Source organism: Lentinus tigrinus (genome assembly GCF_003813185.1).
Source record: "Lentinus tigrinus ALCF2SS1-7 unplaced genomic scaffold L226scaffold_4, whole genome shotgun sequence".
Taxonomy (NCBI): domain Eukaryota; kingdom Fungi; phylum Basidiomycota; class Agaricomycetes; order Polyporales; family Polyporaceae; genus Lentinus; species Lentinus tigrinus.
Genome location: NW_027137913.1, coordinates 888,250 through 909,105, shown reverse-complemented (window position 1 = coordinate 909,105; position 20,856 = coordinate 888,250). Strand labels below are relative to the sequence as shown.

Here is a 20,856-nt window from a genome sequence, read left to right as displayed (position 1 = left end):
GGATCTCCATCATCATGCCTCGCAAATTCTTCGTTGGCGGTAACTTCAAAATGAACCCGATCTCCCTGGAGGAGAAGCGGACGCTGGTCAAGGTCCTCAACGAGGCAGACGTCGACCAGAACGTCGGTCGGTGCCATTCGATTACTTATTTATTCGCGATCTGACCGTGAGGGATAGAGGTCGTCATTGCGCCTCCCGCGATCTACCTCATCTCCCTCAAGGAGCTTCTGCGCGGTGACTTCAAGGTTGCAGCGCAGAACTGCTATGTTAAGACCTCTGGCGCATTCACTGGGGAGATCAGGTACGTCCACTGCTTGCTCTCTGTGCACATCCCTTTGTAATGCGGATGCGCTCGCCAGCCCCGCTCAGCTTGCGGATGCGGGTATTCCGTACGTTGTACTGGGTGAGTCCTCCGTCTCTACCCGAAGCTGTCATTTCGCGCTTGAATTCACATGCGCCCGCAGGCCACTCGGAGCGCCGCACGCTCTTCCACGAGACGTCCAAGCTCGTCGCGGACAAGACCCGCGCTGCAATTGATGCGGGCCTCTCCGTCATTCTTTGCGTTGGCGAGACACTCCAGGAGCGCGAGGCCAACAAGACCAAGGAAGTTGTCGAGGAGCAGCTCAAGCCCGTTGTTGAGGTCCTCAAGGAGGCTGACTGGAGGTACGTACCCCTTACGGAACCTCTTCTCCGAAGGCGCCGTTAGAGCGCCACCCTGGAATATGCTGAATGGCTGACCTGACGATTGCCTCTTACTCTGCAGCAAGATCGTGATTGCGTACGAGCCCGTATGGGCGATTGGTACCGGCAAGGTCGCCACCTCCGCGCAGGCTCAGGAGACGCATGCCGACATCCGCGCATACCTCGCGAAGGCAGTCTCGCCCGCTGTCGCGGAGAGCACGCGCATCATCTACGGCGGCAGTGTGAACGCGAAGAACTGCAAGGAGCTCGGTGAGCAGCCTTCGTTCATTCGCTGTGTGCTACGATAGGCTGACACTACCTTCCAGGCACACAGAAGGATGTCGACGGTTTCCTCGTCGGTGGCGCATCGCTCAAGCCCGAGTTCGTCGACATCATCAACGCTACGAGGGCGTGAGCCATCTGCTCCTCGTATTTGCATTAATAGATACCGGAAGGATTGTACGAGATGAAGCAGACAAAGCAATGTACTTGGTATACCTCGCAGAGTCTTCGACGCCAGTTGCAACCTCCAAGTTCGGAACACTGCATGAGTAGCAACAAAGCAAGCTACATAATCAAGGCATAGCAACGACTAGTGAGTAGCAACTAACGTTCATCTATGATACAGCGCGAGCACATAAATATTCAAGCGGTACGACTGTATCGTAACAACACACTCCATCCTGTAGATCTGTATCCGGAAACAACACGATGTCCTACAAAGTGTCCTACCTCAACTCGATGACCTCATCCGACCTCTTCCCTACCGAGAACATCCTCAAATGTCGTGGACTCTGCGCCCGCATCACCCTCAATTCGCGCAATTCCACCTCGCCCAATGCCGTGCCCGCGCGAACGACCTTTGACGAGGGGCTGCGGCTCACAGTGACACCCTTCCCGTCCCCCACTTCAACGTCACATTCTGGGTCTGCTTCGCGGCTATCGTCCACGGGTAGCTGGAACGAGGAGAAGATGCCGCGCATGCGCCCAGGCGAGTACGATTCAGCAGATGAGACAGGATGCGGCACGCTCGGGGTCTCCGACTCATCATGGATATATCCGCGCACGTTCAGGCAGAGCCGGTTTGACAGCACGCACGAGAGCGCGACCGCGAAGCCGATGGGGATCTCTACTTCTGCGTCCTGTCGTGGCAAGGCGTGTGAGCAGGCAGAATATGAGCGCGGTGTGTAGGGGAACGTACCGGGCGTGTGAGAAAGATGATAGCGTTCGTCAGGTAGGTTGCGAAGATACTGCCAGGGCCAAGAGAAGATGCTGTCAATCACCTCGCTGATAACGGAACAGGGACATCGCGCGGTGGGCATATGGCGGTGCCCTTGAGAAGGCAAACCACACGGGCGGCGGGTGCGTGACACGGGTACTCACACGACAAAGTAGGACGCGGAGTCGCGGACGAGCACTTCAATCATGCGGCGGCCGCTCTTGAGGACGTTTTCTGCAGGACGGTAGCTCTTGAAGCCGCGAAATAGAGCCAAACCGCAAAGCACGCTCTCCGAGATGAGCATGGGTATCCAGAAGGCGTAGAAGTTGTCTGGAAGTCCGAAAGGCACGCAGACGGTCGTGCCTTCAGGCAGCTTGATGGCGTAGGCTGCGTTCGCGTTTCGAGTCAGCTCTTCAGCATGTCACGTCCGGAGCGACCAAATGTTACACACCTGTGATGTGGGAAAGAGCGTGGCCCATCACATATGAGGAACCGATGGCCGCTCCTAGGCATACGAAGGTGATGCATGCCAGGATGCGCTTGTCGCGGGAGAACAGCGCATATAGTCGCAGTTGCAGGAATACTGCAGGAGGCGGTGGTGAGAGAGATGAAGGCGATGTGGGACGAGAAACTTACGTTCTGCGATGATGAAAACGATTACACCTGTACACCCTTGCCACCTAAACCAATGCAGGCAGCTATCAAGAACATCTTCTCAGCAATATGGCGGACACCACGTTATCAGTGAAGCCACATACAACTAAAAGGATAGATATCAAGGTTGCTCAGCGTTCAGTCAGCGTTCGTGGACTCAGCGTACTCACGGCGTCCGTTAAGGTGTCTTGATTGAAAAGTACTATGCACCCGAATGAGATGTTATCGTTCCATTCCAGGTTACAGGCATACCATAGTTATTGAATCTTGACCATGAAAAAGTCTGAGTCTTCGAAGGCACAACTCATGAGTAGAATACAATACTCACATTACTATGCATAGGGCGTAATAGCGATTCTTGGGAAGGGGCAGAGTTAAGTTCAAGCCACGGTCGTGAAGATGTAAGAAAACTGACCAAGAGGAAAAGAATCTTCCCTAATGACCATCGTGCGGGCTAGAATTCCCATCATCAGCTTCCAGCGAGCGGCATCCACACTGAAGCCCGTACCCAGATCAAATAGATCTGTGCAATGAGATGGTCAATACACATTACTGCCGGAAGAAGCATGCCAGTTGCTCACTTCCTGATCCAGCGTCAATACTTCGTGCCACACGTACGCTGTTCAGCACTAGCCATACATCGCGTTCGCGCATGTACTCACCATGGTCCAGAAGAATGATGACCGTGCTGGCTACTGTGGTAATTCTGTCAGCGGTCCTAGCGAGTAGTGGAGGATCGCGTGCACTCACATTCGGCATACCGAATCTTGGTTATAGTTGGAAGGAGTTCCAACAAGATCGCCCGCTCGATGGCATTGGCCATAGCCCCTTCTCACCCACACGGAATCTTGAGGGTCTCCAGACAGTAGGTGCTGGCGACAGAGAGGGTCGGGGACGAGACGGGAGAAGAGAGGGAGAAGAGCGGGGAGGTCGGACCACCCGAGCGTGAAAAGTCTCGGGCATACTTCTGCACTAGACGCGCTCGGGTGCACTGCACTCAAAGAAGCAACCTCTAGAAAAGCCGAGCGCACGGGTCTTCCATAATGAATGATGGGAGACGTTCTGGGCGGGGATGACATGGCTTCCAAGAGTGTGCGCTATACTTGCTAGGTTCAGGCTCGGCTGGCCGACGACTCTCCGAGCGGCGGCGTGGATTACGTAGCGCGGGTGTAGCGGAGCAAGATGCCCAAGGATGAGGGCGGCCATGAGGACAGGGCGGCGTGCCTCGTCCGATCCAAACAGGCCTAGCAGTGGACATCGCGGGACAGTCTTGGCCGAGGGCGAGGCTGGGGACGTGCTGCTTTTGGCTGCGCATCACATAATCTTACAGGCACTTTGCTGAAGACGCGGGGCCACACAAACTCCGCTGGTGCCAATATCCGAAACGATCGCAATAATCCGAGGTATAGAGCCACGCCTGTTAACCTTTCAGCCTACGAGCACACTACACTTTAATTGAACTGGAGCCTTCGAAACTTCCCTTCAAAGCCTACCAAACGCTGTGTGTTGCCCACCAGCTTAAGTGGAGCCAAGCAGAGAGCATGAGCGTCCCCATCGCCGGCTGCGGATCGGTGGCCATGGCATTGGGGTTGACTTGCTGACAGTCCCAAGCTATCGTGGCGCTGGGTGAGATTGCAGCCTTCGTGGCCTGATTGGGAATCGCCATGGGAGACGTTGCCAGGACGAATATTTCGTGGCTGCTCGAGCGCATCGATTGTGGGTGCAATCTGTTCGAGAACAAGAGCTGTCACCCAGTGAGAACCGGTACCTTCAAGACGGGCGTCGGCAAGGTCAAGCGCGCGCCTTGACTTGGTGTCGAAGAGAACGTGCTAGTCATACTCTTTAAGTTATGCCTGGGTGTTAAGGCTAAGAAATGGCTGGAATGGTGAAGCTGCACCCATGTAGTAGCATATATTCACATACCTATTTGAGTCACCGATCAGCTTCTGCTTGAGGATTCGAATGACTGCAAATCCCATCCCGGATTCCCAGCCCATCGTCATGTCATCCATCCATCCAATGTATCATACACTAACAAACACTTCGAATACTTCTGTGGTTCATGATATATCGGCGCATCATACGGCATGTTCACCTCGCCTCGACAAACGCTCGATGAATGGCCAGCTCGCCCTCGCCACCAGCCGCAAGGCGGACCTCGTGGCCAGCACCCACGAAGAGAACATCGCCTTCCGAAAGCTCGAGCTTCTCGCTGCTCCCCCATGCGATGGATCCCTTTCCGGCAGTGACGATGGCGATGCTCGGTCCGTCAATGGGCGGGTGCACCTCGGTCTCGCCGGCTGGAAGGGCTACACGCACGACGGAGAACTCGGGAATAGGTGGATCGTAGAGGATGCTGTGAGTAGCGGAGTCGAATGTGCGGGGCTGGACGAGGTGTTTGCTCGATTGCGCGGAGTTGTAGGTTAGGCCAGCGACAAGATTCGGGACGTCTCGCAACTTCGGCGTCAGGCCGGCTCGGATGACGTTGTCGGACGTCGCCATGCACTCGACGATATCTAGCATTACGCTCAGTTTGGGATGACGTTTGCGACGATCGGCCTTCACCCACCTCCAGAGACGTACGCGTGAGGCTCCCCTGCAGCCAGAAAGATTGCCTCTCCTGGCTCCATCACGAGATGGTTGAGGATGAACGCGCAGAACACTCCGATGTCGCCCGGGAATTGGCTGTGCAGCCTCAGGACGAGGTCTACGACCTCCTTCTCAGAGGCCTTGGAATCACCGTTCTCGTATCGCCCCACAAGTCTCTCGAGCTCGGGCTCGAAAACAGACTCTTGCGCAGTCATGACCGCGGTAAACAGATCCTTCAGCGCCTTCTTCTCCAATGGGCCAGTCGGATCATCTGAGGATGCGACTGACAGGAACTGTTCACGGATGGCCTGCGGGATGAGTGCGGCGAACTCGGGCGTGTCGACAATGTAGTCGGCGATGCGAGGGAGAGGTAAGAATCCGCACATCGCCTGGAAGGGTGTCAATGCAAGTGCCATCTCGGGCTTGTGGTTTGCGTCTGCAAACAAGGGACCCAGAATGGGCGCGCTTGAGCTTTGTGGGTGGGGAGGATAGCGTGGCGGAAACGTACCCTTGTAGACATCCGGACGCTCCTTGTGCAATCGCTGCGCCATCTCCTTGTCCGGATGTGTCTGGATACTGAGTGCCTTCCCGATCGCGAGGACCTTGAACAGGAAGGGCAGGTTTCCTTCGGCCGCGCCTTCGCTCCGGAAACGTTCAATGACACGCTTGCCGATGAGTTCAGGATGGGCAGCGAGATAGTCGGACAGCTTCTCTTGCGAAGGCGAATCGAGCAAACGAGATGGAGATGTGTGGTGCGTGCCCATCCAAAGCTATCGACGAACCTGAGACGTGAGCACATCTGCTTCCCTCAGGTAGGAACATCGCTTACTTCGGCGTACGGTGCCTTCTCATCGAGCGTAAACCCAGGAAGCTTGCATGATGCTGCGTACTCTGCGACCTTGGATGAGAGTCCAATCTTGCCCCAGTCGTACTTCTGCGTCGTCGGAATGAGCTTGAAAACCACAGTCATGGGTATGAAGTGGCGGAGGTAAACCGTCTGGCGTGAATCTCCACAGAGGAAGAGGAGAAGGAGAAGAGCGAATGTCAGAACTTCAAGGCTAGAAGGGTATATGTATGCGATGGTTGTCCGGAGGGAAGGGGTCAAACGTGCGCTGATTGCAGACTGATTCGAGGGCGTCAGTAGAGTTACTCTGATGACGTAGTCACTTCAAGAAAGAGTAATGACTCTGTAAACCCATCTTATCGGGCCGTTTTATCCCAAGTAATTATGCATGTAGGGCACCGCCACATTTCCGTCATGATGGACTCCTGTTGCAGCAAACAAGTCTTGACTGCCGCCTCCACCGTGGTTCACTCAGCTTTGCGCACATATTTCGAACTTGTAGGTTTCCCGACCATGATTGTCTGTACCTTGCCTGTTACTTAGCATCGTCTGGTTGTAGCCGCCGGCCAGGTCTGCGAGTTCAAATCAAATAGAAGTCGTTTTATCAAGAATCTCCAGCTCAGCCCCACACGGGCTTCAATTAGCGCAATCTTACCTCGACAAGAAACCCCCATATACCCCCGGTGCTCACAATATCTCTGCGCCATGGACCTTGTTCCCGCATCCGCTACAAGCGCTGTCTCTAACCGAGAGCCGCAGCCAGGCTTGGTGATCCAATACAAGAGTGCTCGAGCTCGGGCTTTCACGACTGTCCAGGGAGAAGAAGTGATGGGATCCTTCCGACTGAGAGTAGCGCATGAACTCTTAGCGGATCTCCACGCGCTGTTCCTGGAAATTCCCGGGGTCTCGATGCAGGACATGACCATCGTCTGGAAGTCAGGCCTGGTGCGGGTGACGTTTGGAATTTATGGGAAGGTATGTTCCGGCATGGTGTACCAAGAGATTTTGACAGACATTTTGTGCAGGAATTCTGTGAAATGGTCAAGTTCATGGTCAACCGCGCGTCGGCACAATTCGCTCATATCATGTCGAGCCGCTCAATGTGAGAAACCGTGCACTGTCTCACTGATGGTCCCCCTTGACGCGGTACTGACTGAATTTGTGCAGCGCAAACATACAGTACATCGAAGCGTAAGTTGTCACGCTCTGCAGATGAACTACTGGCAAGAATATGCCCCTCAGCGGTGTTCAGCACCCCTCTGTCAACTTGCCAGCCTCCCTACGGGGTCCCGAAACCTCCTACGTATTTCCGGTGCTACCGGAAGGTTCTATGGCGGCTTCATCCTCTCACCGGAAGAGGCCTCGGTTAGCTGGCGAAAGCAACGATATCGCGGCCCAGGCGGATTCAGCTATATCACCACCTGCAGCGCGACTCTCGCGGAAGACATACATACCTCCATCGACACGGGGTAATCCCCTTGGTCCCACGCCGTCAAGACCCCTGCCTCAATTCCACCCACTGCCTCAGAAGCCGGCAATATCACAATTCCGGGATGGCACGTCCGCCGATGATGGCAGCGGTCGACACCCGTACAACAATCCCGTATGTTCTGTTCGATTCCGTGTTGAGGAGTTCCTTCTTCCATTTGTCGTTGAGCGCCGCTCATCCTGTTCTGACAGAGGCCCTCGTCTGCAATGCACCCTGCACCTCGACACGCACAACCCCAAAAGTTTCCGCGGCCGCCTGTATCCCCAAGCGCTACCATATCGACAGATATAGGTTACGACCAGCGTCTGCGTGGTCTCCTCGACCTTTACCAGCGAATAACCTCACCGCGGGAGCTTGTATGCGCTTGCGAGATCCGGCCGATTACGACGTCCTCACCAGCAGCCCCATTGTTCGGATTCTCGTCCTTCGTGACAGGAATGGGAATGCTGCAAGAGACGTGTCGAATCCACGCGAGGCCTATGTCACCGACGGTTCAAGTTATGCCTGGATAACTCTACCCAAACTTCCACACTTGGATCAAGCGCCCAGTCGGGAGCTGCAAGTCGGAGCAGCGGTAAAGCTTGTCGAAATGCGTCGGCTATCGTCTTATCACTCGAGGTACGCCATATCAGAGCTGACACTTTTATCTGTGCCATAAAGATGCAATGACAGTTCGATCCTTGTAACGGGGCTCGAGATCGTTGGCAAACCTGTACTGGCGGACGTAATCACGGAGTTGGAAGCCAGCCCCATTCCCCGCCAACCTTCCCGCTCCTCATCGTTGACGCCAAGCGACGCTCTCGCCGGTGAGTAAAAACCACGTCACAGTGCTTCTATCCGGCTTGGCTAACGATATGCAGCAGGAGACGCTCTGCAGCAAGAGCGCGACGCTCGGCTTCTCGCGGAATTGAAGTTTGAGGATGAGCAGAGAAGAAGGCTGTTTCTGGAGAATCTTCTTGCAGATGTCTGCCGGGACTTGGACAGCAGAGAAAGTCTAGTTCCGGCGGCTATGGAGGCGCTCACGAAGCTGGCTGAGCTGACTGACGTCGCTATGCCCGTAGACTGAATCAGACAAACTTTCGACGGCGTCCAATTCAGCGGCAAGGAAGGATGCGCGGGAGATCACAATCGAGCGCCCCTCTGTAAGGGTACACGTCGTATGTGGTTGCGAAGGCGCCTGGCATGTACGCGTACATAACCACTCACCAAATATGGGTCCACGGTTGATGGTCTATCAAGCCTTCCATTCCCCCTTTGTCGTATAGCGTTGATCCGATCGGCTCTTTGTTCCCGACGGACCTCACCCCACAGATCGCGTTTCAAGTTGCCCGATGTATCGGCGGAGTAGCGCCTGTTGTCCGAGTCCGCAGAACAGCCTTTCGTAGGTGATTTAAGCCGATAATCAGGTGCGCACAATCCGATGTTTCATGAACGCACTCAACGCTAAGGAGACCACAAGACATACTGTATCTTGAACTTGGAGACTTGGAAGGCAACGCCACAAGCATGACCTTCTACCTCTCTCCGCCTCAGCGTGTACCTCGACGAGGCCTGTCAATGTCCCTGCAGCGGGCAACGCGTTAATCAAGGACTGACTCTGCCTTCTGGCACAGCGTCCATCGTGCCGCAGGTGGCCGATGGATAAGATTCCAGGCATGTACTCGTACAGGGCATGGCAGCTGTTGACGCTTGCTTCCAACCCAGCAGAGTCGGCCATCTCGGTCTCGAGGATTTCCGATTATTTTCGGGGGACAACCATACAGCACGGACGTTTCTAGCTTTCCATTCACCGCGTGAGTCCGGTCTTCTTGTTGGTGACCTGCGCTCCGCTAGACAATATCCGACGGCGCCCCTCGGCCACTGTGCCTCGATGCCGCTGACCAGCGCGAACGAACCTCTCGCCTCACGATGGGCTCCGATTGGACGCCTTCGCGGTATCCCCAGAGCGGCGGAGGTGAGTATCGTATCCAGGAAGGTTTCAACGGTGCCGCGATCGGCACATGTGATCCCAGTGCTAACCACCAGCAGTAGATACTCGTGCTCTGTGGCGTCCGACCACATCGACGTCAACAATGGCTGGGCTCGTTCACGAATGCCCGCCTGAGAGCGTTGAACCTCGGATTTCCACCTCTGGAGCACGGCACTGCGCGATACAACGCAAGGCATCGATACGAGTGGACCTTTCCTTGGCTCCCATTCGCGGCCTACGCTATCCATGACATGTCTTCAGCGCTACATGACCTGTTTCTTTTCTATGGTGAACACCCCCTGGTAATTCTCAGCGGCACATCAAGTCTACTCCTACAGAGTTGAGAGACATGTCGTCGACACTGGACTGGAGGAATGGAACACGGGGAAGGGGGATATAACCTCTGCGACGCTCTGCTCAAGTCAACAGCACAACCTCAACCACCGCACCACCTCACAGACAACCCACCCACACCCATCCTACACTCACCATGGCCGAGCAGCTCACCCCCGATACCTGCGCCCGTCTTAACGCCTCTTCCGACAACGTTGTCCTCGTGTCCACCCCCGTGCTCAAGGTCGTCGATGTCGCCGACGCCAACCTCCAGCTGTGGGACTTCGCCGTCACCCGCGTCGCTACCGTGACCGACGGCGAAGCGACCACGCAGGTCGCTCTCCCGGACAGCCTCCGCGTCTGGGCGTCGGGCACTGGCCCGCAGCGGCAGACGGTCAGCGCGAACGACGTGATCAAGGTGCAGCGGATGCTCCGCCTCCCCCACGACGACACCAGGTATGGTTTACTACTACTATACTGGTCCCCGAGACCGCGACCATAACCGACATTCATTGGGTTCTTGCTATTTTTGCCAGCGTCATCCTCGTCCACGACGTCGAGATATGTTCCGAAGAGGACGTCCCGCTCGAGGTCACCAACTACGAGGACAAGATTGAGAGTGAGCGTCACGGATCTCTCGGAGGAAGGCTCTCAGAGGAGCTGACAGTTGCCTTGCCCAGGTCTCCAGGCCGCCTTGAACCAGGCCGAGGCGGCCCTCAGGGAGTTGATGCATGCCGACATCACTCCGAACTTCGTCGACGCGGTCATGCAACTCGTCATGAGCATCAATGAGACCATTGAGCAGGCCATGCCGTGAATGAACGAAGTCGGTTCACATGCATCGTCGCCTCCCTTCTCCCCTTTCCCCTATCCTTTATCCCCGATTCCTTGAACCGTAGGCTGTGCCGTTAGAACAGCCTGTGCTTGAATATTCTTCTTTAGAACTAAACTTCAACAAATGTCTCGAGTTACTAGAATCTACCGAATGCATATCGTGCTGTTTTGACTGAGAGATGCTACTACACAGGTGCATGCGATGTTGGAGCCATTATCAACACCGCTATGGCCAAACTATTAGGGCGGGAGGCACCACCTGCCCTGCATGCGCTACTCAGGCCGTACTCCCCAGCGACACCGCTGGCAATCCACCCTAAGTCCGAGCCACTGTCTACGGTGCGAGATCGGCGCATACACTGAGATGCAAGCCCCATTGCAATCTGAGGGAGCCGCATGGTCCGTCGCAGGCTACGTACGTCCGCATCACCGGACTTGCACACCGTCCTTCCAGCACTGGCAGAACCATTCTCTATCAGCGTTACCCCCACAGATGCACGAAAGAGCCCTGGCTCTCGAGTCGGTCGGGGGTCGGCAACTCAAAGTGGGCGCAAATGTTCTGCCCAAACCGGCCACCATCATAGAGTGTTACTTTGTCCGAATCATCGGGTTGAAGTCTATCGGCTGTACCTCGTCCGCTCGCGGAAGCCAAGGAGAGGCGTCTCTGGTTGTAGCCGCGATTTGAACCGGAACCGAGCAGGGAGAACAAGGTGTAGGAGCGGCAATCATCCCGCGGTGGCGCCATGCTCTCAGGAGATCTAAGGGGTACTGCCAACCAGAAGAACGATCTCATTCCCGCTGTCAGCGGCCTGTGCCAGGGGGGCTACTGGGGCGTCCCTGGGTTGTAGACTCGTCAACGCGCACGCACTCTCGTGAACCCTCGTCACAAGACTCCAAGCATTGACACACCAGAAATGATTGCATTAACGGTATAGAAGTGAGACACCACCACCGGCAATACACAACAAGCTAACTTTTGACTTGTTCAGTACGATCGCCCAGCAATACTGCGAACAAGCTAACTTACTTATTATGTCACTACGGTCAAACTGGCGCCTGCCTGACATTGACGTTGCCCTTCTTCTCGTTCGCGAGGTCGGCACCAGTCGCGTCGGAGGCTGTATCCCGGTACACTGCGGATTCGCGGCGCGATTGCGAGGCGGCCAAGAGCGAGAGGACGCTGGAGATAGCGCCAAACAGGAATGCGATCCAAGGGAGGATAACAGCAAGTCGGACTAACACGGTAGTAGGTCAGCGGATGCCACAAGACAACTGGCCTACAAAACTGACGGTATGAGAGCTCGTGGTATACAGGCGTCGTGCCAATCGCCTTTTCGATGCCTTGCACGATGGCAGGAGGGACAGCGATCCCTCCAATCGAGGCCGTCACTTTCGCCTGCCGGTTTGCGACGAAATCCGTGAATGCAACGAGCGAGCCGAACAAGCCGAGGGTGAGCAGGGTGAGCAGGATGGCCTGCAGAGGAAGAGTGCGCGTCGCGAGTGTCGGGCCGCGCTTCGCAGTGGAGAGCGAAGGGATGAGGAGGAGGAGGAGCGACAGCAATGACATCACCGCGAGCGCTGCGCAGAACGCGGTTACGACTGCCCCTGCGCTGACCGCATCGCTTGTGTCGATGTCCACGGACGTTGCTGGCGGCACGAGACTCCTGACCTTCGCTTTGTCGTCGTTGCCCTTCACCAGCGCGTCGACGCCGAGTCCCAGGCCGACGACGCCAAAACTGAAGGAAAGGAAAAGGGAGACAAGACGCGCGAACTTGTAAGGAGCGGTTACTGGGGCCATTGTGGTATGATCTGTGTTCGACGGAGGTGAACGGGGACGCGACGAGCAAGACGGGGCAGGCGGGGGATCTGCTGGGGCCGGGGAAAGGAATGCGGGGCAAGGAGCCGTGGTATATAATGCGTCAAGTGTGGGCCCATACTAGTCCTAGCATTATTCGCCTGCTTGTCCTCTGATGAGTCCAGCTGGTCGGGTCGTAAAAAGAAGCCTATTTGCTTGCCTTTCTCGGTAATGACGATGGGCCCAAATCAGGCAAAGATCGACCCCGCACACGCCACTGTCTTCTTCCGGACGCCCCAGTGACACGCGACATGGGAGATCCTCGTCAGTGTGTGCGACACCTCCGGAGCTGGCATGCCGATCCTAGTTCCAGCCGAGCACGGTGAGCCAACCGGGAGTTCATGTGAGGAGCGTCCAGGGGCAGCTCGCACGACCGCGTGGTAGCATGGCCGTATTCTCAGCCTGAGAAATTTGCAGTTTGGATCCGACATCTCGCGTCCCTGTTGCAGGCCGGGAGTCCTACAAACCATCAGAAACAATGTTGAAGGGACTTTTACGGAGCAACGCACCGCTGAAGAGGCCCAGCCCATCGACGTACGACACCGAGATTGCCGCTTGTACCGTGAGAGGCGGAACCAAGAATTGCCCTGAAGGTGAATTCGCGTTCGTGTCAGCGTATGATCTGCAACAGCTTTTGGAGTCAAGAAAATCACCAAAGGTTCGTAGACTAACCTCGTGCTGACCGTCTCTGCGCATCTAGCACCCGTTGCAGCAGCTAGTGAATCAAAGTTCAAGCTAACGTACCCATGCGACCAAGGTGCCGCCGTCCTTGCGCAGTATACGCGCTTCCTGGAGCCCAGACCTTTCCAATCTGGATCGATGACGCGAGATACATGCCCCGACCTTCAGTGCTCCGGGATCTTCTGCCGGGCCCGCACGGACTCGAGGAAGCGTGAGCTGGACGGTGGCCTGACTTTGGACAAGTTCGAACAAAGTGTCAGACGAACGTCACAGGCGGACGACATGCCGATTGTGGCACCCACCTGTTCCGCAACTTTGACCAACTGCGGCGTCCCCGCGACCTTCCCTGGCGTCAGGCGGAGTCATATAGATGGCGGGAGAAGGTCGGCCGGCTTGGACAGGGTTAGATTCCTCGGAGCTCGTGCCGCATGTCGCGGATAGAGGGGACTCTCACTAGCGCGTATTTGCTGGGTTGTCCTTTGGCGTATGTCGCCACCGTTCAGATCCTGAGAATCATGGCCGACGAAGGGTTCATGTTTCACAATGTCGTCTGACAACCGTTAGTAAAAGAGGCGATGCTCGGACACGCACTCAAGTCGTCGGGGTACAAGCCCGTGAAAGGTGCATCCGCGAACATGACAATTCGCCAAGACTGAAGAAACGTGCATATATCCAGGAAAGCTGTACGATCATCAATGCACCGATCTTAAAACACGACTCACGCCTTGCGCGCGAGTATAAGAGCGAGTGGCCACTCAATATCAATGGTATCCTCGTCCTTGGGTATCTCCTTGCCCTCCACCCGCGCGACCTCCTCCTTCAGGCTCCTCCAGAAGCGCGTGGCGATATCCCCGTCGGGCCTCTCGAGGTCCTCGGGATACTTCTCATGGTAGGTGTGCAGCGGGCTCCACGTGCGGAAGTAACCCATGAGCTCGTCCCAGGTCAGGCTCTTGCGCAGGATGACCGGGCGCGGGTTCGGCAGGTCCGGGTAGTGCGACCCGGTGAAGAAGACGCGGTCAAAGGCGCTGAACTGGCCTGGGAGCACCTCCGTGGGGTCCGGGACGGCGAGGAAGTGGTTGTCAAGGATCGTGCGTCCGGGACGCTCCCAGTACGGCCCTAGAGAGTCCTTGGGATCGCTGCCTTGAGCGTAGGCGTTGATGAGAGCGGTGGCGGAGGGGTAGCGCGAGAGGCGGAACTCGGAGTAGCCCTGCCGTTCAGCAGCGCGTCAGCGTGCTCAGCGGTCCATGTGATGCGTTGGAGACGTACCCATGCGGCGAAGGTGCCGTCCTTGCGCAGCACACGAGCAGCCTCGGGCCAGAACTTGTCCCACTTGAACCAATGCGCGGCTTGAGCTGTCCCAGCGAATCTCAGCGCCGCTCGTAACAACCACGTCTATGCACATCGTCCAAGCACCACCACAGCGGGCGGGCGGGCGAGTGTCTCGATGACGTACGTACCTGCAACGATCAAATCCACGCTCCCGTCCTGCAAGAACCCCAGGTCCTCGGCAGACGACTGCACGAACTCAATCTGGTTCGACAGGTCCATCCCCGCGAGGCCCGTCTTGACGCTCTCCCGCGCCTGCTCGATCATGCGCGCACTCGGGTCGACGCCGACGACGCGCCTGAACGGCGTGAGCTCGACCGTCGCCTGGCCCGTGCCGCACCCGACGTCGACGGCGGTGTCCCAGCGTGCGCCTTTGGCGCGTTCGTGGTGCTTGAAGATGAAGTCATAGAGCTGGCGGGGGTAGGTCGGCCGGCCTGCACATAGTAATATACGTGATGTAAGTTACAGTACGACGAGTGTAAGTTTCCGACCGTCGTTCCGGCCAATCATGAGTCGCGGATAGAGTAAACAAACACTCACTGGACGCGTACCGCGCGGCGTTGAACGTTCCTTTGGCGAAGGTGGCCATGATTTCACTTTGAGCTGGCGACGCTGGCTCTGGAGTCTGGGACGACTTCCTGTGGATACGTGGGCCTTTTATCTCACTTCAGACGAGTCAGGTGGGCAAGCCAGAGACAGCGTCGTTACAGCCCCAGCAAGAGGTTCGGAGATGTGTATTCGCGCTGTCGGGGCACAAGTCCGAGAGCAAGATGCGCCCGCGAACCGTCGTCCCCGAGAACCTCGCGATCACTCCCTGTGGCTCCATCTAATCTAATCATACTCTCACCTTCCTTTTCAGGAATAAGAGTCAAGAGAGCGTCTATCTAATCACCAACGCCTCCAACTGTGTTTCGATTCCGAACGCGTCTGACATCTGTGATCAACTGCTCTCCCGCTGAAGAGCAGCTGCCTCGTTGCGTCGTGCCTGCCTGCAGGCCAGGGTTCTCGCCGGTCCTCGCGTTGTTGCGAGTCTATAACCTATCTTCCTTCCTGCTTCTCTTCCACCTCGAGCTCGACTACGATTTGCTCCACGACCCCCGCCCCCGCCAAACGCCAAACAAAACTCAGCCTCGTCCCCGCTCAAAGTGATCACTGGACGCGCCTCGAGGCCAATCCCCCTCGGGCATCTTTGTGGCTTTGATCACGGTGACTTTCTGCGTAAAAAAACGCCTAAGAGGTACGTCGCGCTCCTTCTCTCTCTGAGTCTCTCGGCCCAGCAAGCGACCTCGAGCCTCGGAAATTGGGATCTGCGCCGTGCGGCGGCGTTCTGACACCTCCAACTCAGGCACGGGCGATCCATTAACTTTGCATTGGAGTGGGCCGCAGCCTCAGGACAGGCCGAGCCCGGCTTGACGACATCTCGGACAAGCTCACGAACTCTCCATTCCATTCCACACGCTGCGCTGCGTGCACCTCAAGTCTTGCACACGCGCACGCGCACGCCGGAGCTGCATACTCCAGCAACAGCAATAGCGCACCAGGTCTCCCGCTAGGTACATTCTTCGGTGAGTACTCGCCCTCCCCTCCATCACTACTCGTGCGCAAGTTCCGACCTTCTGCATTGTTCCTTCGCTGCGATCCTGTCAGATACCAGTACTAGGGAAACTTTCGCACTCGCACTCGCACTTCGCACTCGCACCCGGACGACCTAGACGACCCCGAGCATGAAGCACCTCCTCCGGAAACGGACCAACTCCATCTCGTCGCCTTCCTCGTCCGCTCCCCAACCCCATTCCCATCCCCATCCCCATTCCATCACCGTCTCCGCGCCCGCGCCCCTCGGGCCCTCTTCCCCAACCTCGCCGGAAACACCACTATATGCGCGGTTCGCGACCGCCCACGGCGCGCACGCGAAGCCGGTCGTCTCCGGGCCCATAGCGCTCGCCCCGCGCAAGGCGGGGGCGAGCCAGGTCGCCGCCCCGGCTCAGATGCAACGCGGGCCTTCGTCTCACTCGGAAAGGGAGAGGGAAAGAGAATGGGAGAGAGAGCAGGCGGCGCGGTGGGAGCGAGAGCAGGTCGCTGCGGGGGACAGGCAAAGGGAGAGGAAGAAGAGCCAAGTCGCGAGAGAGAAGGAGAGGGAACAGCCTGCGACGCCTGTACAGGAGAAGACGCGGGGTATCCTGAAGAGAGCGGAGGCCGGGACGGGGGAGGGGTCACGAGCGCAGGGCCGAGGAGAAGCAGGGCGCGAGGTAGGGTGGAGGCCGAGCAATGGCGAAGGCCTGTTCGCCCCAAGCACGAGCGCAGGCGCAAGTGGGAGCGAGGACGCGGGCGGCGGGATGCAGGTGCATGGCGCGCGGGTGCAGGGCGAGCGCGTGCTGCTGCCTGCTCGGAAGCTGACGCAGAAACGGCGCGGCGACCTGGCACAAGCTCAAGCCCCAGCCCAAGCCCAAGCTCCGGCTCGCGACGAAGTCCAGCATCCTCGGAGTCGCAGAGAGAACTCACCGGTGAAGGGCGGCGGCGCAGAAGGTGGTGGAGGCTATCTGAAGGACGAGCCGCAATCGCAGCAGCAGCAGGGCCGGAGCGCAGGAGACCGGGTGCTGCTCCCCGAGAGGAAGGTGACGCGGAGGAGAGTAGCTGACGATGGCAGGCGGGCGCAGGCGAGTGCTGTTCCTTCAGTCTCGGCATCGGGGAGGCCGCTGGAGGGCGTATACAAAGAAGCGTCGCCCTCGTTGCCCAGGCCGTCCGCGCCCTCGCCGATTGTCTTCCCTGCGCCCGCGCGAGCTGTGGTCATCGCCGCATCTGCGAGCACGGATCACGACGGCGGGGAAGACAAGTTCAGCACGCCGAAGCGGGCCCACCTGAGCGCTGGTGCGCCGCCTGGCTTGCCCGGAATGGCGACGAGCTCGCCACATGCGTCGTCTGAGCCTCCGCGCTCAACCCCGCGCACCCCGAAGGTCTCGGACAGCTCACAGATTGCCCCAGCAGCGGGTTCTTCTGCGATCTCCGCCCCGTCTGCGGCTTCGTCTTCGTCTTCGCGGACGCCGGTGAATACTGCCCCCCAGGATCAGAAGCGGGACGAGAACCAGACGCGTGTGGTGGGCGATCGTGTGCTGCTGCCTGAAAGGAAGGTGACGCGGCGCATCGCGGTCCTGGATGACGAGAAGGGGAAGGAGAGGGAGAGGGAGAGCTCGCCGGAGCGAGGGCGGACAATGGGCACGGGGACGGGGCGCTCGCGCATACGTCAGGAGAAGCAGCAGGCGGCTGCGAGTGCGACGCACGGTGGGTCGGATCTGGAGGCAGTCGGACGCGGTTCATCTCCTGCGAAGGCGACGACACACTCACACCTGAACGTTACCACCGACTTCCCCGCGTATGCGCCGTCGCCGACTGCGTCACCATCGCGTTCTGCTCGGGAGATCGCGCCGGGGCCGGAGCATGCATCGAGCGCGGCGTATGGGCAGCCAAGCGCGTCCGATACAAAGGCAAGCACGAAGGCAGCTGCGCCGAGTCTGGCTTCGCAGCCCTCGACAAGCTCAGTGGAGACGAACAGGAATGGACGGCCGCCACGGAGGAGAAAGTACTCGCTGCTGGCTGCGTTTGGGCTGCCATCGAAGGCGGCGTCGGAGAGCGAGACGAGCACGCCGGCAACAAGCACGCATATTATTATGCATGATGCCAAGGTAGGGACGAACATTTTACTCTGTGTAAAAATGAAGAGGAGGGCGAGGGCGATTACGTCGGTGGTGGTGGTTAGATGGACGCCGTTTCCGGCCAGGGCGATGACGTCTTGCGATCGTCGAGGGGGCAGCCATAAAACAAGGTGCCCGTTGCCCCGAGATCGGTGCCCAAAGATACAATAGGCCGTCGGTCGCGCGGGCGAGCCGCACTGCACGCGAGGGTCCCAGGTTCTGCAGCCGAGAGAGACACGTTCCTGTGGGTCACGTGGGCGCGTCGAGAACGGAAGCACGCTCCGCGAGGCAAGCTTCTTCCCATCTCCGTGTATTCTCCCAGCCCGGCCTTGTACTTATTTCTGATGCTAACGCGTTGCGACAACAGCCCCCGACACCACCTCCTCCCCCTCCTCCTGCTCCCGACCCTGCACCGCTCGCCCCGTCCGCCGTCGACGCGAGTACGTCTCCCAACACTGCCAGTGGATCGCATAGCACAAGCGACGCTCGCCAGGTACGTGTGTTATTGTAGCCTGCTTCTGTTCGGTCGCGGACGCAGGCAAAGTTATGCGTCTGTCAGGTGGTTGACGTCTTCCGTGCTGCAGCGTGTGCCGTCTGCCGCCGGGCGGCCCCCTCCCGAGGTGCAGCTCCACTCGCTACATCTCAGTGGCTTCAACTTTTCATTCGACGCGCTCCTGGGCGACGCCCCCGACGCGAATCGCGAAGCCCCCCCGCCGATGCCTGCCCTCCCCGCCACGCAGCCATCAGTGAGTGTGTCCCCGCCGAGCCCCAGTGTACCCAAACGCCGGAGCATCGTCGATTCAGTGCCTCAGCCTGCCCCCGCTTCGCCTTCCCCGCCTGATCTCCCTGCCCCGGCGACGAGCAAGAGGAGTCCTGCAAAGACGTCCGCCTCTGTCGGGCACGCCTCAAAAGCCCAATCGCCGCCCCAGCCCCAGCCCTCCAGCGCCGCCGCCGCACTCCCAGCAGTGCACACCCCGCCTGCCCCGATCCAGGCACCGAAGACAAAGAGCAAGACGCGGACCATCGATCTCGATCAGAGCGTGCTGTCCCCAGAGTCGGACACGCGATATCCCCTCCCGTCCAGGCGTTCGCCCACTGGCCACCCCCAGAAGCCCCCCACGCCCCCGAACAAGTCCTCGCCAAGCCGTCCGTCCCCTCCCCGCTCGTCTCCTATGAAATCGGACCAGCCCGTCGCTGTCCACAGCGCCTCCGGGCCTGTCCAGGGCCGCCCCCTCATCTTCGCAGCCATGGCCGCTGCAGAGCTCGAGGCCGAGATCGTCGACCCGCGCGCGTGGATGGCCGTTGCCACCTCCGACCCGGACTCTCAGGACGAGGATGACGTGAAGGACGTGCGCACGGAGCACAGTAATGGTTCCAGTCAGTTCGTGAATGGTTACCCTACTCCCCGCTCTACGTCACCCAAGCTGCCCGCTGCGACCAGCTCAGACGACGAGCATCGAACGTCCGCCCTCACCGCCAGCACAGGCCCAGCCCGTGCTCAGAGGGAAGACCATCCTCGCCGCCCTTCCCCTTCCCTCCCCCAGAGCCCTCCCACTGCTCCCGGAAGTCTCTCTACCCCACCAGAATCCCAGCCCACGCGGACGCGGAAGCTGAGCAAGTCCAAGTCCCGTGTGACCCGGATGTCCGAGGCGTCTCAGGCGCCTTCGCAACCACAGAGCCAGACGCCATCGCAGTCACTCTTGAATGGACATGCCCCTAACACGTTGGGTGCTAAGCCGCCCACACCCGTGGAGGACGCGCCCCCAGTCCGTACGCGCGACGGCCCATCAAAGTCCGTCCCTAAACCTACCCCTGCTTCCCTCGACGGTGCCTCTTCCAACCCATCCTCTTCCACCACCTCCTCCCTCGCTTCCCCCTTCCAGATGCGCGGTGACAAGCACGCCACGGATAGACGTCATGGCGACTCTCGCTCCCGAGTCATCTCCTCCGAGTCCCCTGTGCCTACTCGTCCTGTGAAGGTGCTGACAGAGCGGCAGATGGAGAAGCTCAGCGCGACCAAGGGCGCTCCTATGCACGGTTCCAACGGGCACTCCTCCCAACAACGGCGTCCCGAGCAGCCCGTCCCTGTCAAGAGTCCGACATTACGCCACAAGCCGCTATCGCCATTTACGCCTCCTGACGAGCCATCCGCAGTCCACCACTCAAGGACCCGCAGCATTGACGACTCCCTTCCACCTCCGCCTCCGAAGAAGCACCCCACAGACGTCTCGGTCAGTAGCCCTCGATCAGACAAGACGTCCTTGCCAGAGCCTCCTCTCAGTCCTACGTCACCAGAGGAGTATGCGCGTGCACGTTCGCGAAGACGTGGACAGGCCCTCGAGAAGGCCCGTCCTGAAGGCATCGAGAACGTCACACCAGCCCCCGACGAACCTGCGGAAGCTGAGGAGGAAGCGTTGAAGGAGCCTACCTTCTACCCGCTTGAGCGGCACGTGGCCGAACCAGCACTGCTTGGACAGCTTGTCGGCTATTTGCCTTTTGGCGACTGGCTTGCGCTCTCGAGCGTCAGCAACGCTATTCGGTCGCTGCTCTACGGCGATCGGGAGCTAACCGAGCGCGTTTTGGAGAGATACTTGCGCACTGTTGGATATGCGAGGTGGGCTTTCCCTGAGAGCGAGCCGATCTCGCTCACTTTGGCAGTACGTGTCCCGTTGTCGTCCGCCGTGTGCTTTGTC

The 20,856-nt window shown here is 58.5% G+C and overlaps 9 protein-coding genes across 9 annotated transcripts; 5 read left to right on the top strand and 4 right to left on the bottom strand.

Annotated features, from left to right (window-relative positions):
* Positions 1–14: 14 nt before the first annotated feature.
* On the top strand, positions 15–1,184 carry L226DRAFT_479981 (triose phosphate isomerase; the record flags this gene model as incomplete). The annotated part of the gene is made up of 6 exons (XM_067676864.1): positions 15–126; positions 178–301; positions 360–403; positions 465–663; positions 764–951; positions 1,008–1,184. 6 exons carry the CDS (start codon positions 15–17, stop codon positions 1,094–1,096), a joined length of 756 nt encoding a protein of 251 aa, XP_067539758.1. The 3' UTR covers positions 1,097–1,184.
* Positions 1,185–1,229: 45 nt separating this feature from the next.
* Positions 1,230–3,612, bottom strand: L226DRAFT_531011 (uncharacterized protein). Its single transcript, XM_067679991.1, has 14 exons — positions 3,305–3,612; positions 3,217–3,249; positions 3,136–3,155; positions 3,063–3,077; positions 2,970–3,008; positions 2,883–2,911; positions 2,807–2,820; positions 2,727–2,756; positions 2,678–2,681; positions 2,537–2,598; positions 2,352–2,483; positions 2,065–2,287; positions 1,883–1,931; positions 1,230–1,823 (listed from the first exon to the last, which is right to left on the bottom strand). Exons 1-14 carry the CDS (start codon positions 3,375–3,377, stop codon positions 1,410–1,412), a joined length of 1,137 nt encoding a protein of 378 aa, XP_067539757.1. The 5' UTR covers positions 3,378–3,612; the 3' UTR covers positions 1,230–1,409.
* Positions 3,613–4,199: 587 nt separating this feature from the next.
* On the bottom strand, positions 4,200–6,256 carry L226DRAFT_531009 (mannose-6-phosphate isomerase). The gene is made up of 5 exons (XM_067679990.1): positions 5,973–6,256; positions 5,652–5,913; positions 5,124–5,579; positions 4,478–5,070; positions 4,200–4,420 (listed from the first exon to the last, which is right to left on the bottom strand). The coding sequence occupies exons 1-4, from the start codon at positions 6,111–6,113 to the stop codon at positions 4,646–4,648; spliced, it is 1,284 nt and encodes a 427-aa protein (XP_067539756.1). The 5' UTR covers positions 6,114–6,256; the 3' UTR covers positions 4,200–4,420; positions 4,478–4,645.
* Positions 6,257–6,425: 169 nt separating this feature from the next.
* On the top strand, positions 6,426–7,557 carry L226DRAFT_243225 (uncharacterized protein). The gene is made up of 5 exons (XM_067673191.1): positions 6,426–6,485; positions 6,547–6,962; positions 7,013–7,089; positions 7,155–7,178; positions 7,240–7,557. The coding sequence occupies exons 2-5, from the start codon at positions 6,693–6,695 to the stop codon at positions 7,355–7,357; spliced, it is 489 nt and encodes a 162-aa protein (XP_067539755.1). The 5' UTR covers positions 6,426–6,485; positions 6,547–6,692; the 3' UTR covers positions 7,358–7,557.
* Positions 7,558–8,669, top strand: L226DRAFT_243226 (uncharacterized protein). The gene is made up of 4 exons (XM_067673192.1): positions 7,558–7,590; positions 7,668–8,094; positions 8,149–8,282; positions 8,340–8,669. Exons 2-4 carry the CDS (start codon positions 7,835–7,837, stop codon positions 8,540–8,542), a joined length of 597 nt encoding a protein of 198 aa, XP_067539754.1. The 5' UTR covers positions 7,558–7,590; positions 7,668–7,834; the 3' UTR covers positions 8,543–8,669.
* Positions 8,670–9,935: 1,266 nt separating this feature from the next.
* L226DRAFT_567351 (uncharacterized protein) lies at positions 9,936–10,595 on the top strand (the record flags this gene model as incomplete). Its single annotated transcript, XM_067684017.1, has 3 exons — positions 9,936–10,234; positions 10,315–10,397; positions 10,459–10,595. 3 exons carry the CDS (start codon positions 9,936–9,938, stop codon positions 10,593–10,595), a joined length of 519 nt encoding a protein of 172 aa, XP_067539753.1.
* A 1,061-nt stretch (positions 10,596–11,656) lies between these two features.
* Positions 11,657–12,410, bottom strand: L226DRAFT_520196 (uncharacterized protein; the record flags this gene model as incomplete). The annotated part of the gene is made up of 2 exons (XM_067678621.1): positions 11,657–11,847; positions 11,903–12,410. The coding sequence occupies 2 exons, from the start codon at positions 12,408–12,410 to the stop codon at positions 11,657–11,659; spliced, it is 699 nt and encodes a 232-aa protein (XP_067539752.1).
* A 1,456-nt stretch (positions 12,411–13,866) lies between these two features.
* L226DRAFT_455337 (S-adenosyl-L-methionine-dependent methyltransferase) lies at positions 13,867–15,063 on the bottom strand (the record flags this gene model as incomplete). The annotated part of the gene is made up of 4 exons (XM_067675229.1): positions 13,867–14,355; positions 14,415–14,500; positions 14,606–14,908; positions 15,015–15,063. 4 exons carry the CDS (start codon positions 15,061–15,063, stop codon positions 13,867–13,869), a joined length of 927 nt encoding a protein of 308 aa, XP_067539751.1.
* Positions 15,064–15,991: 928 nt separating this feature from the next.
* L226DRAFT_243112 (uncharacterized protein) lies at positions 15,992–20,708 on the top strand. The gene is made up of 4 exons (XM_067673189.1): positions 15,992–18,154; positions 18,531–18,656; positions 18,748–20,394; positions 20,459–20,708. The coding sequence occupies exons 1-4, from the start codon at positions 16,199–16,201 to the stop codon at positions 20,579–20,581; spliced, it is 3,852 nt and encodes a 1,283-aa protein (XP_067539750.1). The 5' UTR covers positions 15,992–16,198; the 3' UTR covers positions 20,582–20,708.
* The last annotated feature ends 148 nt before the right edge of the window (positions 20,709–20,856 follow it).

Excerpts from the sequence above, each read along its gene's own strand:
- L226DRAFT_243112 (XM_067673189.1), top strand. The coding sequence starts at position 16,199 with ATGAAGCACCTCCTCCGGAAACGGACCAACTCCATCTCGTCGCCTTCC. Across the intron at positions 18,155-18,530 it reads TTATTATGCATGATGCCAAG|CCCCCGACACCACCTCCTCC; the intron begins GTAGGGACGAAC and ends TTGCGACAACAG. Across the intron at positions 20,395-20,458 it reads AGCACCCCACAGACGTCTCG|AGGAGTATGCGCGTGCACGT; the intron begins GTCAGTAGCCCT and ends CTACGTCACCAG.
- L226DRAFT_243226 (XM_067673192.1), top strand. The coding sequence starts at position 7,835 with ATGCGCTTGCGAGATCCGGCCGATTACGACGTCCTCACCAGCAGCCCC. Across the intron at positions 8,095-8,148 it reads CTATCGTCTTATCACTCGAG|TTCGATCCTTGTAACGGGGC; the intron begins GTACGCCATATC and ends ATGCAATGACAG. Across the intron at positions 8,283-8,339 it reads GCCAAGCGACGCTCTCGCCG|GAGACGCTCTGCAGCAAGAG; the intron begins GTGAGTAAAAAC and ends GATATGCAGCAG.
- L226DRAFT_531009 (XM_067679990.1), bottom strand. The coding sequence starts at position 6,113 with ATGACTGTGGTTTTCAAGCTCATTCCGACGACGCAGAAGTACGACTGG. Across the intron at positions 5,914-5,972 it reads AGAAGGCACCGTACGCCGAA|CTTTGGATGGGCACGCACCA; the intron begins GTAAGCGATGTT and ends GTTCGTCGATAG. Across the intron at positions 5,580-5,651 it reads GCGTCCGGATGTCTACAAGG|ACGCAAACCACAAGCCCGAG; the intron begins GTACGTTTCCGC and ends CCTTGTTTGCAG.
- L226DRAFT_243225 (XM_067673191.1), top strand. The coding sequence starts at position 6,693 with ATGGACCTTGTTCCCGCATCCGCTACAAGCGCTGTCTCTAACCGAGAG. Across the intron at positions 6,963-7,012 it reads CGTTTGGAATTTATGGGAAG|GAATTCTGTGAAATGGTCAA; the intron begins GTATGTTCCGGC and ends CATTTTGTGCAG. Across the intron at positions 7,179-7,239 it reads AACATACAGTACATCGAAGC|CACCCCTCTGTCAACTTGCC; the intron begins GTAAGTTGTCAC and ends AGCGGTGTTCAG.
- L226DRAFT_531011 (XM_067679991.1), bottom strand. The coding sequence starts at position 3,377 with ATGGCCAATGCCATCGAGCGGGCGATCTTGTTGGAACTCCTTCCAACT. Across the intron at positions 3,156-3,216 it reads CATCATTCTTCTGGACCATG|TATTGACGCTGGATCAGGAA; the intron begins GTGAGTACATGC and ends TGTGGCACGAAG. Across the intron at positions 2,288-2,351 it reads CGCTCTTTCCCACATCACAG|CCTACGCCATCAAGCTGCCT; the intron begins GTGTGTAACATT and ends ACGCGAACGCAG.